Here is a 13,229-nt window from a genome sequence, read left to right as displayed (position 1 = left end):
AGAAATGGAATATAATATTCATAAGTATGTTTTAATTAGTGTTTAATCACCTGAATGTAAGGATTGTTGTATTTTTGTTCCCTCAAAACATTAAAAAACTAAAAGTCCACCATGTTAACTACCATGTTTCTACAGTATCCCAGAATGGACAAACCAAACACTGGCTGTGCAGTAGATAGGGCCTCTGCTGGATATTATGCACATCATTGTTGTAACTTGACAGTGTACCTCAGAAAACACACAAGATGTCTTCTACTTCACTGTAAAGTCCGTCCTGAAGTTGATACTATTTGTGATGTCACAAATCATGCTGGTAGGCCCCGCCCCTTAAAATCAGATGTTCAATGAGCACAGAGAAACTTTCCACTTTCAGCAGATGAATGTGAAAACATCCTTCTAGAGTCAAACTCTGCACAGACACCATTCACACAGCACACTGTAGGGACAAGAAGAGACACCGATTAAAGAGTGGAGGGGACTTTAGGTTTTATGTCTTATTAGTACAGGAATTGGTCCTACACTTGTTTAGCCTTGGCTAAGAACAAACTCAGGTACAAACATGCTAGCTAGCTACATCAATTGTCTTCCAACAACAAAGCTGTCCTATTTACATATTGTATCTTGTGTATTTAACATGTAGATGTAGAAAAGAAGACACTGGTTTAAAACATTTGACAACACTGAATTATTATTGGCTACTAATCGGGTTTTCCCACTTTCCTGACCAAACTCCACCTCAGACACATTGGCAGGGAGTTAGCTAACACGTTAAACACATCAATAAAACAATTTTGGAATTGTTGGAGAGCGTATTTCTGTTCGGTGGAGCTGTTTCCCACTGTTTCCTGCCTTTGTGCTAAGCTAGACTAACATAGGTTGGACCTTTTCCTGGAAAGAGATAGGTGAAATTGAAATTGATCTTGATATTGATATGACAGAAAGCAAATGACTTATAATGGTGACATATTCCTTTAAACGCTATAACATTTATCTCGCAGAAGTTGTATTTCTCAGAAATACAACCATCTTCCCATACACTCTGGTTTGGACCGGTATGTTTACAGTAGTTATATATATGGCAGATATTATCTGTTTGTTTTAATCTGCCCCTGATAATCCCTTTAAGTTTTTCCCTGAAAAGCATTTAAGTTTACAAGTAATTCTTCTGTTCTGTGTGTTTGAACAATGTTTGCCTGAACCACATGAGTTGTAATCTGGTCCCACAGGTGGATCTGGCAGGTTTAAGACATTAAAGGGACATTGTGTAGTGTTTTAAGTATTTCATTAGCTAAAATCAATGTCTTCATTCATAAATGTGTCCTCATTGGTGTAAAATTACCTCTGCCAATGATCTGACTTATCCTCATAAGCAAAGAATTTCTTATCTGTGTATACATTGGACGGGCAAGTCCATGGATTGATTTTTTAAAAACTATAATCGCAGAGAGGGACATAAAGCACTAGCCTACCTGTCTAGCTAATCCACAACGCGTTTTCGTTCAGAGCCAGCGTCACGTGACTGAAATCAGCTATAACGGAGAAGGATATCAGTGAGTGAGATCAGTAAAGGAGGATCATACTTATGCCGAGCCACAGGAGAAGGAATCCTCATCGCCAAAAAAGCGACAAAGGGAATTAAAAAGGCAACGTGACCGGCAAATTAAAAAAACAAGGGTAAACATCGGGGTAGCTTTTCCCAGGTGGAAAGAGCTAATGAAGGAGAAAGACTTTGAAAGGGACGCTGAAGTTACCTGCTTTCTCCTCAACAGGTACGTTAGGCTTCTTGGTACATAACGGCTACCGTAGTTGCAATACGCATTTGAAAAGGCGAGGCACTAGAGAGCACTATTCGTTTGAATGCAAAATACAAGTTCACCGCTAGATGGGAGAAATTCCTACATAATGTCCCTTTAAGAAGAGAAATGAAGACACACTGGCAGGTCATGCAAACTTCAGCTAATGTATGCTGAGGAGGATTGTGCTCGGATGTTTGGAGGGCAGGAGCTCATGCACAAGGGGGGGCTTAAATTATTTTTGGGGAGGGACAGAGTGTCCTTGTTTAAAGTAGGGTGCCATTTTATGCATGCTTAAAGCAGATAAACCCAGATCTCGATACAAAAAGTACTTAAGTGAACCTGATTTATGACCAAGAGTCTATAGCCATGGTCCCAGCTCTGTGAGGCACAAAGCTAAATGCTAACACATCAAAATTGCGTACTAACATGCAACCTGCATTAGATAATATAGCCAGATTGGTTTTATATCCATTGAAACATCTCACATCTACATTTAGAAATAGTCAATAGACTACATTTATAATAGATTTGAAACCATAAAATGTTTTTTCTGTCTGAGATGAGGTCTTTGAAACAGAAGCAGCATAAAGTGAAATTGAATCTTGTGGGAAGGAGGAGGTAATGTGCAGATTTAACTAATTTGCTGAGTATCAAAGTGGTGATGCTCTGAGCATTTGCCAAGTTCAGTGCAGAGAGTCCAGGTAGATGATGCAGGTTGCTGGTTTTAATGGCAGAAATCCAACTACAACTGAAGTGTACGTACAGTACAACTGTAGCCTGGTCTTTAAACCAGCTCTTTCTTTGTGGTACAGCCATGCATACACACAGAAATGTCTAACCCAGATTTAGACAGCAGCATAGCCCGGGACAGGACAGCCTCTCTCTCTCTCTCTCTCTCTCTCTCTCTCTCTCTCTCTCTCTCTGTGTGTCCCAGAACAGAACAGCAGGGTATTTCCTTGTGGAACACCAGGAGAAACCCTGAGAGGTGAAACACAGTCACAGGATAGTTGCTGCAGATACTCTTGGAGCTAAATGAAAGCAGCAATCTGGTTCAAGGATGATGTGGCTCTTCGTCCGACTTTGCTGGAGTGTGTGTGTGTGTTTCTAAAAATGTTCATCGAGTACTTTTGAAAATGTATTGGACTTCTTAATGTTGATGTGTGCAATCCATGTTAGGGGGCAGAGAGGTCAAAGGTCAGGCTTCGGCTCCAGAACAAAATCTTGGAGCTGGTAGATATTGTGTGCCAGCTGACCACATGCCTGAAGTAAATCCTGGATGTGGATCCTGGTGTGTGTGTGTGTGTGTGTGTGTGTGTGTGTGTGTGTGTGTGTGTGTGTGTGTGTGTGTGTGTGTGATACTAGGCTGATGTGTCCTGATCGCTGTTGTTACATGCGCTGATGTAACTGATGTGGCATCAGACTACCTGTGATTAGCTTGTACCAGAGAAACACACCAGTGACTCACTGCGCTTCGTGGACGGAGCCATTCACTGCAATCCTGTGACCTCGTTTCATCAGCAAGCCTGAAGCCCAACGCACACACTCACTCGCACACGCATGCACCACACACATACACTTAGCAGTGATGCACACCGGAAAGCTTTGTTAGATATTCAGGTATGAATCATCCTCATCATCATCATCAGCTGGTTCAGAGTAATGACCGAGATGATGGAAGAGCTTAGCATCAGTCCTGGATTAGACTTTCTCTCTCCTCACCTCACCTCACCTCACCTCAGTGTGCCTGTGTTTGTCTTCCTCTGTGTGTATCTCTTCCATCTCGTGTTTGGTTCTCCTCTTCTTTTCTCCCTCTCTCTCTCTCTCTCTCTCTCTCTCTCTTGTCCTCCTGGCCTTGGTATCTGCACAGATTCACTCTGTCCTCTAAAAGGTGCTACATGTAGCATTTTAAACATCAATATAACTTTGTCAAAGTGTGTGTGATACTTTACAGCAAGCTCCTGTCTCCAGGCCTGTCAACCTTTGGATTTCTCCACATGTTGAGGTGGTGTGCACTGGGCCTGTAGTTAGACTGATACTTAATACAAAGAGCTTGGAGAGTGGTGTCTTTTCTTTCTAGCTTTACCAAAACCAAAAACATGATACGGAATTGAGCGGTGTGTTTGTCTGCTCTAATGTAAGCAGTTGGCTAGAAATGAATAGCATGCCCGGTTAACTTTTGTAACCTTGTGTTATTTCCAAACCCAAGGGTCATATCATTAGCTTACTACATTGTCTTCTGTATAGTAAGCATCCAAACTGGGATCTGTTGGGGTAAAAAAAGATTTTGATGCATTTTTATCTTTTATACTGTACGATTATACCAGAGCTAAAGACTGTAGCTTCACCCTGAAATACATGAACGCTGCTATTTCTAGTTTCTGACCTACATGTGCTTTTTTGCCCGGCACATGTAGCTTTAGCCTTAGGTTAAAGCTTAGGTTATTACCTTAGGTAATTTCGAGTCGTAAATTTGCCACAATACATGCAGTATAGAATGGGAAGCTTGACAGCTGTAGTTAATCAAGTGGGCGGGGCTTACTGAAGGATCCATCAGCCTACTATATGAAACTAGAGCTGGGCAACTAGTGATTATTTCCATCATCAGTTGATTTGTCAGTAATTTGTTTGTATTGTTTTGTTTTGTCTATAAAAAAATGGAAAAGTAAAATGGTAAATGTGGTGAAAAAAAACAAATTGCTTGTTTTGTCTGACCAACATTCAATACAGAACCAGGGTACAGTTTATATTATCAAGGCTGGCCCGTGTGGTCTGATCCAACAGATGAGCTACTGTAGCTCTTAGGCCAACACCTAACTAGCCACCTAATCTATTTACTGGCATAGTAAATGGCATCAGAACAGTAAGGAAGTTGTAAGGTAGTAAAGCCTGCCTCTTGCTTGATTTGATTGGCTGTCTGGGCCAAGTGTGACACTGATGAGCAGTGCGACTTGTTCTGAAAAGTTTAAATATTTTAACTTTTGTGTGCGTCTAAAAACCGCTAGAAAAAGCGCCACAAGAGAGGAGTGTGTGGTGCATTTCTAGTAATGCGTCTCTGTTTGATCGGCCTCTTAAACAATAACTTGATTATGAAAATTGCTGACAATAGATTTCCTGTTCTCAATTAATTAATTGTTTTAGCACTAGTTGAACTTAAAACATATTGATAGTGTTTCACTGTCATTCTTTACAACCTTTTAAAACTAAACCTTCAGTAACTAATTCTGTTGTAATTTGTATGTAATTACAGTTTGCTTGGATTTAACACAATCTTGTGATATCCTCACTATAAATTCCCACTGAAAGTTGATACATAACCAAACAATGGGCAGCCCTCTCCAATGCCAGTGGTATTTGCAGTGCTAGTGGCTCTCAAAATTACAGTAAAACCACATCTCTCCACTTTTTCTTTCCTGTCACAAAGAAGACATTGCTGCTTGTCCCCCCTCCCCTTCTTTCACTTTAATGTAGAGGTTGTCCATCTGTAATTACACTCTCTTACAAATAATCTGCTAATGATTCATTGATTTTGAATACCTAACACCTGTTAAACACCATCTTCTGTTTTTTTCTTTCAGTCTCTTCCCATGCCATTTTCCATTACAACCTCTACACCTCTTCTTTGTCACACACTCCTCTCCCTCCCTCCCTCCCTCCCTCTCTCCCTCCCTCCCTCTCTCCCTCATCACCCATTCCATCTCCTTCCTGTCTCTCTTCTTGCCCTCCATCTGCAACTCTTTTTTTCTTTTGGACGGGATGTAGTGTTGTATAATCAAGCTGCCATTGAACGGGCTGCTTTTTTCTCTCCAGGCAGTTGATTCATCCAGAAACAGGTTGTTCCCGGGAAAGACAGGAGTGGGACAGGGAGTTGTGGAGGACAGGATGAGAGAGAGAGAGAGAGAGAGAGAGAGAGAGAGTCTTTCATGTTGTGGTGTGAGCACCAAGGTGAGAGCAGGTTGTGTCAGATTAGCAAAGTGCGTTTGCATGGGAAACATTCTATTCATGACATTTAAACCTTGAGAATATGAGACTTCTGTCAAAATTTCTACATGTGATTATGTCATGTGAAACAGTCTTCTTCTCTCTCCTTACACCTCACCTCCCCCACAGCCAACAGGCACGCACTCACACACATGGTGGTGTTGAGTATACTGTGGGCCTGGCATAGCAGTGCTGGCAGAGAGTGCAGAGAGGGGCAAAGAGAAACAGAGAGGCGAAGAGCAAAAAAATCAATAGCCATCGACATGCAACACTGCATCAAGACTGTTACTGCCCAGAGAGAGAAAAGGGAGGGATGGAGGGAGGGATGGAGAGGTTATTTTACATGAGTCGAGAGCCCTTTGGAAAAGACAGAGAAAGATAGGCGAATGGAAAGAAAGAGACGGAGGTTGTGATTGAGAGAAAAGATCCATTTGATATAAGCAGAGAGAAAGAAAGAGAGGGTGGGCCAAGAGGGAGATGAAAAGGGGATTGTGTTAAAGAAGGTAAGGAGCAATTAGAAAGAGGCAGAGAGGAGCATGGGCAGAAATAAAAGAAAGAGTGAGGGAGAGGAAAGGAGGAGACTGTAAAGGAGCAGTTAGAGAGATGAAGGAGATGTGAAAAGGCAGGGAGATGAATTATGTTGTGATAATAAACACATTTTCAAGCAAAAGATTACAGTGCCTATAAACAGAGGAATATATACTACCTCGTCATAGTGTAGCTGCTTTGTAATAATTGTCCTCCCATAGCTACTGTGTGAGGTATCATGTAATATGCTGATGCCTACATGCTGTTCACGGTCTTCTGTCTCTCTTTGTGTGTTTCTCGCCCTCTGATTCAGCTGCAAACGTTTTCCCAAAAAGGGTTATACACTGAAATGAAAGAATAAAATTGTTCCTATCGTGACGAATTTGTTTAAATAATGTATGGCTAAGATGAGAGACAAATTTAATACAACATATTCACATTAAAACTGAATTGATACAATCCTGGTTCATCTAAATCACTGCTCACATCTCAGATTTGCTCACTCATATGAATCCTGTGTTGTGCTCAGTGACGGCTGTTTGTAGAAACAGTCGATCAATCAGATAGTAGTGGCTGCGATTAAGGGTGGGAAGGTCATCTGTACCTAGCTACCTTTGATCAAACCTAAATTGCTCCAAGCAACCGCTACCGCTGCATCCGTTTCAGCTGAAAATGATGCTGGTGGCAGGTAGGGAGGGACTTTTCACAGTAGCAGCTATAGTGGATCCAGACTGGGACCGAATACAGCATCTAATGCCGAAGGAGGACAGTTTGACGACAGGGAATAAAATACTGAGGTGTTTTTTTTGCCGGTTTTGGCTCCTCCAGTTTCACCCAAATCACTCTGTCTTTGTACACTTTGTACACATCAGTGAGGCCCGGCCTGAATCTGCGCTCCGTGTCGCTAAAAGTTGTGGATGCAATCTTAAAGGGTTAGAATGACATTTTTCATTTCACCTGGACTATAAAGTGAAGTGAAACAAAATGGAAATTCAGTCTGATTATCAGGCTACAGACAACGATGAGTGTCTACACAACCCTGCTGAAAAAACAGCCTTGTCGGTCCCAGCCTTTTTTCACAGCAAGGAACTGTTTTCTGGTTGTTTTCATAAAGTTTTCCATCCACACTGAAACACCCAAATGCAATGAAAACAGCTGCATTTCGTCCTCTAAAAGCTGGAAACTGCGCATCACAGCTAACTGGTGAGGAGTGTTACAGACAGTCCACTTACTCTCAGCTGTTCGATGCCCTCATGCTCTCTCTGATCTACTATGTTTTAATACAGCTGAACTCAGGATCTACAGCAAGATAAAACACTGATTTATTTGCGTCTTTAAAAAAAAGCTGTTTTCAGGTGAGAAAAATGTTGGGCTAGTGTGGACAGAGGGTCAAAACAGACAGAAAACAATAAGTTGTAGTTTGCTCTGAGTGCGTGTAGTCTAAGTCGCGTCCACCCCGTCAGGTTTATTGGTTGTGGGTTGGACAATAAAGATTACCAACTTGTTTTTTTAGGTGGGTCTCAACGAGGTTAAGTTAAAAAGTTGTGAGAACAAACAGATTCCTCAATTAGCACAAAGTTTCCTGAACTTAAACTTTTCTTTTAACCGTCAAAGGATTGGGTTGCAACGTATCCCATCACCCTTTGGGCAGCAAACACCAGAAGCCAACACAATGTTAATGGAGTTGATCTGGTTGCATTCTGAGGGTCTTGTGTGTACTGAGTAAATCAGAGCTCGACCACAAATTCCCCTATATCAGTGAAAAACTGAAATACTCCGGTGCACTGTTGGCACTTTTACTGTTACAAAAGGTCAGTTACTGTGTTTTATTATACCTTCAGTATTTTAGGACAGTATTTTTCCATTCTGTTCTGTTCTTTTGAAGTACAATTCATTATCTCCTTCCAACCTGCTGTACCTCTTGCTTACAGAAATTAGTTTTGGACACCACTGCCAATGATTTTGTTTCTATTGTTTTATTATTTTAAAATATTAAGAGTTGGATGTATTTATCGTATTCTGTACATTCTGTCTTTTGTCTCTCAGGACGGCTCATGCACAGGGTAAAGCGGAGGCAGCAGTAGTAGCAGCTCAGAAAGCCCAGGAGGAGAGTCGCATGGCAAGGGTCACCGCCAAGCAGTTCTCCCCTTCCTTCCAGCACCCAGGAAATGGTGGGCACCCACTCTCACCAAAACCACAACATACATACAGTATATACCCATATGCCACACATGTCCATAATCTACAAACCCAGCTAAGCTGACATATATGGAATATCACGTGTGTGTACACATGCATGAACAACGAAACACAAATGCATATGTGTGTGTGTATATGTGTGTGTGGGTTGGTGATAAAGGTCAGTGTAAACCTCCCTCCAGCTTTGTGTTTCTGCCTCTGTCACTCACACCTGTACAGCACTGCAGGTAGCCAACCCACAAGCACTATGACACACACACACACACACACACACACACACACACACACACACACAATGACTTCATGACACGTACTGTACACTCCCACACACAGATACCTGAGATGACAGCGATTGTTCTTTTGCCATCTATTCTACTCTCGGTGGCTGTCTGTTTCTCACACAGCTAAAAAACAACAACACTCCGTGCTATTGTGAGGACATCTATGTCAACAAGAATCAGTGCTGACATTTTGCAACATGTTTGTCTTGATACGTACATTCTGGACATCATTGTGCACACTATTGTTTCCTTGAATTTGTTCACAGATAAAAACTAAGGGACAAAAAATGATTTGGGGTGGTAGAGGGTGGGGTCAGAGAGGTATGGAATGCATTCATACATTTTATTTCCTCCGTTTTCCCGTAATAACGAGTTAATTTCATTTGTTTTCCCGAGATAACGGGATAATTTTCTCGAGATCTCGAGATAACGAAACTTTGTTTTCCCGGGATAACGATATCATTAATTTGAGATCTCGAGATAACGACTGTGATATGATAACTGCGGTCAAGCCAGCCGTTACTCCGATCTCCATGGTCAAATCAGCCACACTTTTTGAATTTTGAGTGTACAAGTATTCTCAGCATTATGGTAATTGCGGAGAAACAGCGTATTCACTTCCGGTTTTCAAAATAAAGGTATTAAGAACAGTAAGCTATGATTTGAACCTACATTTAAAATAAAATATGTTACATTAAAGTGTTTCATGTGCCCATGATGAATAAAAAACATACTTAATATCAAGCATTTCTACTGCACCAATGTTGAGAAATTCAACAATAAAAGACCCATATTTATACCTCCAGATTCCATATTTTCTTATATTTGAGCCACTGTAAAAACACATTGCTCAATAATTCCTGGCTATCGATGGTATATCTGACTTCTACACATATAAGACTACAAGCATACTTAATATCAAGCATTTCTACTGCACCAATGTGGAGAAATTCAACAATAAAATTCCGTATTTGTATCTCCAAGTGGCATATTTTCATATATTTGAGGTACAGTAAAAGCAGGTACAAATATGGAATTTTATTGTTGAATTAATCCAGATTGGTGCAGTAAAAATGCTTGATATTAAGTATACTTGTATTCTTATATGTGTAGAAGTCAAATATACCATCCATAGCCAGGAATTATTGAGCAAAGTGTTTTTACGGTACCTCAAATATGAGAAAAGATGCTGCTTGGAGGTACAAATATGGAACTTTTGTTTTGGCATTTCTCCACATTGGTGCAGTAAAAATGCTTGAAGTATTTTTTTTATTCATCATGGGCGCATGAAACACTTTAATGTAACATATTTTATTTTAAATGTTGGTTCAAATTATAGCTTACTGTTCTTAATACCTTTATTTTGAAAACCGGAAGTGAATACGATGAAAATTCGAAAATTAAAGTGCGGCTGATTTGACCACGGAGATCGGAGTAACGGCTGGCTTGACCGCATCATATCAAAGTCATTACCCCAGATCTCGAAATTTATTATATCGTTATCTCGGGAAAACAAAGTTTCCTTATCTCGAGATCTCGAGAAAATTATCCCGTTATCACAGGAAAATGGAGGAAATAAAATGTATGAATGCATGGCCCTTTAGGGCTTCCGTAGAGAGGAAAGGGTAGTTGGATTTTTTTTTTTAAAGAGCGGGGAGGGTCTTTTAACTTTAAGATCCAAGATTCATTCACTGGCTTTTCATTTTCATAGCTTGTCTGGAAGAAACGTATCCAGCACACCCAGCCATGCAACTCATGTAATTATCTTTGTGGACAGTCAGATCTCATATATAATCTACAGCATCCATCCATCTATCCATTATCTATAAACGCTTATCCTTCAGAGTGTCGTGGTAGGTTGGAGCCGCTCCCAGCTGACAGGTGGGGTAGGCCCCGGACTGGTCGCCAGTTGGTCAGTATTGTACAATATGTAATTTTTGCCACTTAGGGGTCTCTCACATCAAAACAATAACAAAAGACGCAGTTTCTTTTTCTCCCGGTTAGGATTCCTTCAGTCTTCATCCACTGATTAAAACTGGTAAAAACACAGAATAAAGCAGTTTACCTTGTCTTTACTTCTCCAACTCTGTTTGGCACAGATAAAGGACGTCTCAGAGGGGCTGCAAGCTGAGCTGCTGCTAACGTTAGCTCAGCTTATTTCTCTGATAACTTATGAGCCGGACGTGCAATGACTAAAATCCTTCATCCGGTTAAATGATATAGTTAAAAAACACCAAGATATAAAAAGTATATTGTAAAATGTGGCTTAAATCTTGATAAAAAATTACATTTATGACAGCAGACAACAACAACACTGATGCATGCACAAAGGGGATAAGACACCATTGGGAGCGTGCTTATGTTCCCACAGCCCTATGTTCCCACATTTCAAAGATTTTTTTCAAAATTAGGTCCTATGTTCCCACATTTCCTTTTTCATAAATTTATATCAGATTTTATTCCTCTTTCTCCCAATTTGGTAGCCAATTACACCCAACCTATTCCCTATTCCCTAACCCCTAACCCCTAACCCTAACCCAATGTAGGAATACAGGACTTAATTTTGAAAATGTCCTAGAAATGTGGGAACATAGGGCCTAATTTTCAGTGAAAAACAAATTTCTTAGAAATGTGGGAACATAGGTCTGTGGGACCATTGGGCTGACCCCGACACCCATTGAAAGGCAACTGGTGAAACGTAGCGTTACCTGAATAAAATGATTTTGTTCGAACATTGAACATTGTTGAAACTAAATAAATAAACATAGGTCTAAGGGGGTGGGGGAAAATACTGCAGTGCTCAGGTCCATCAGCAGCCACATCGATGGTGCTTGTGCTCCTTGGCTGTACGAGAAAGTGGCGGTGACAGTGTAATGCCAACAAGCATGGAGTCATCTTTCCGATGTCATCTGTCTTTTGCAGGCATGGAGGTGCAGCGTCCCAAACGCCAGGTGTCCAGCGAGGTGGAGGGCGAGGGGTTGTCGAGTAGCGCCGGCACCGCTGACAGCCCTGACCTCTACGTAAAGAGCGCAGGCTCTGACGACCCCTCCAACGATGCTGCAACCCCAGACCTCAGTCCCCCTTCTTCCTCACCGCCACACACGCCACCTCCCCCTGCCCGGCCATCCCAGCGCAGCAAGAGTGCCCGTTTCCATCGACAGAGCGCCGTGGACCACGGGGACAAGGGGAAGGACGGAGGAGAAAGGGGTGAGAAAGGTGGTGGAGGAGGGCAGACAGAGATCCAAGTGTTGATGGAGGGAGGAAGCGGGGTAGGTGAAGGCGGAGGAGGGAAGGGCGAGTACCCACGGGCCAACAGCTGGAGTGAGGACAAGAGGAGAGGGGTGTTGTCGAAAGGAGGAGGTGGGATCAGCGGACGAGGAGCGAGCCGAACCAACGGACACAAACATAGCTCCTCCAATCACAAGTCCCGAGAGCACGGATCATCCAATCACAGACAAGCCAGAGGGGACAGGTGGACAGAGTCGTCCTCGTCTGCCTCTTGGACATCCGGGCACAGGGGCGTGCACAGCAGAGGAGGCCGGCTGCTGGAGCAGGATGAGGAGAAAATTAGCAATTATGAGATGGAGATGAAGCCTTTACAGCCCAGAGACTCCACTACCCACAAGCCCCATGGGCACGGGGAGGAGAGGCCAGGGCACAGTCATGCTCACGGAGAGGGGCGCTCGCACACCGTGCAACGACAGAGGCATAAGAACCGCGACGGGAGGGAAGGGAGGGAAGGAAGAGAGGGGAAGGAGGGGAGGGAGGGGGGTAAAGAGGTGCACAAGCTGGACAGACCGGGTGAAAAGATGGATTCACGGCCTCTGCGTCGGGACCTCACCCTCTCCCCCCCTCTGAAGTCCTCCCCCATCACACCCGAGCAGCATGACCACACCCTCACGCAGAGCAAAGGCAACTCGGTAAGAGTCACAGTGAGCACACTAACACAGCTCTGTTACACACACATACACTCTTGTGAGATAAGATTAAAGCTGCACAAGGCAAGATTTTTGTTTCACAGAACTGCTGATGGCTGGGATACACAAATTACTTTCAGGTGGTTTTTATGGTCACTGGCTGAAAATCCACCTGGTGCACAGGCAGAGTACGTTTCCACTGAGGAGGAAAATACAAAACTAAACTGGCTCTTAAACAACAATCAGCGAGCACTGTTTTTAGCACTCACCTCAGTCAGCAAAGGTTGAACATCTTCATCACTGCCTTCACCTCATCAGCCACTGTGAATAGTGACATCAATAATATCAGATTCCTGGTCCAAATGTTCCTATTTTTGTTTTTTACAGCAATTAAGAAACGTGTCCTGATTGATGAAGCAGCTATATAAAACTGTTACAAATGTAGACATAAATTACAACACAATAAAACCCTGTAAATATTTCCTGGTTTAAAACACTAGACTAGACTAGTTTTTTTTTGGGCGGGGGGC

The 13,229-nt window shown here is 42.3% G+C and overlaps 1 protein-coding gene across 2 annotated transcripts in view; it reads left to right on the top strand.

The window, feature by feature from the left end:
• jph3b (junctophilin 3b) overlaps positions 1-13,229 on the top strand; it is a 51,034-nt gene that overhangs the window by 26,177 nt on the left and 11,628 nt on the right. For both annotated transcript variants that reach the window (XM_051383184.1, XM_051383185.1), the window contains exons 4-5: positions 8,349-8,473; positions 11,705-12,702. In XM_051383184.1, the coding sequence (XP_051239144.1) occupies positions 8,349-8,473; positions 11,705-12,702 (1,123 nt within the window). The remainder of the gene's footprint in view (positions 1-8,348; positions 8,474-11,704; positions 12,703-13,229) is intronic.

This window comes from Dicentrarchus labrax, unplaced genomic scaffold (genome assembly GCF_905237075.1).
Source record: "Dicentrarchus labrax unplaced genomic scaffold, dlabrax2021, whole genome shotgun sequence".
Taxonomy (NCBI): domain Eukaryota; kingdom Metazoa; phylum Chordata; class Actinopteri; family Moronidae; genus Dicentrarchus; species Dicentrarchus labrax.
Note: the sequence above shows the minus strand (reverse complement) of the source record. Positions and strands in the feature narration are given on the sequence as shown.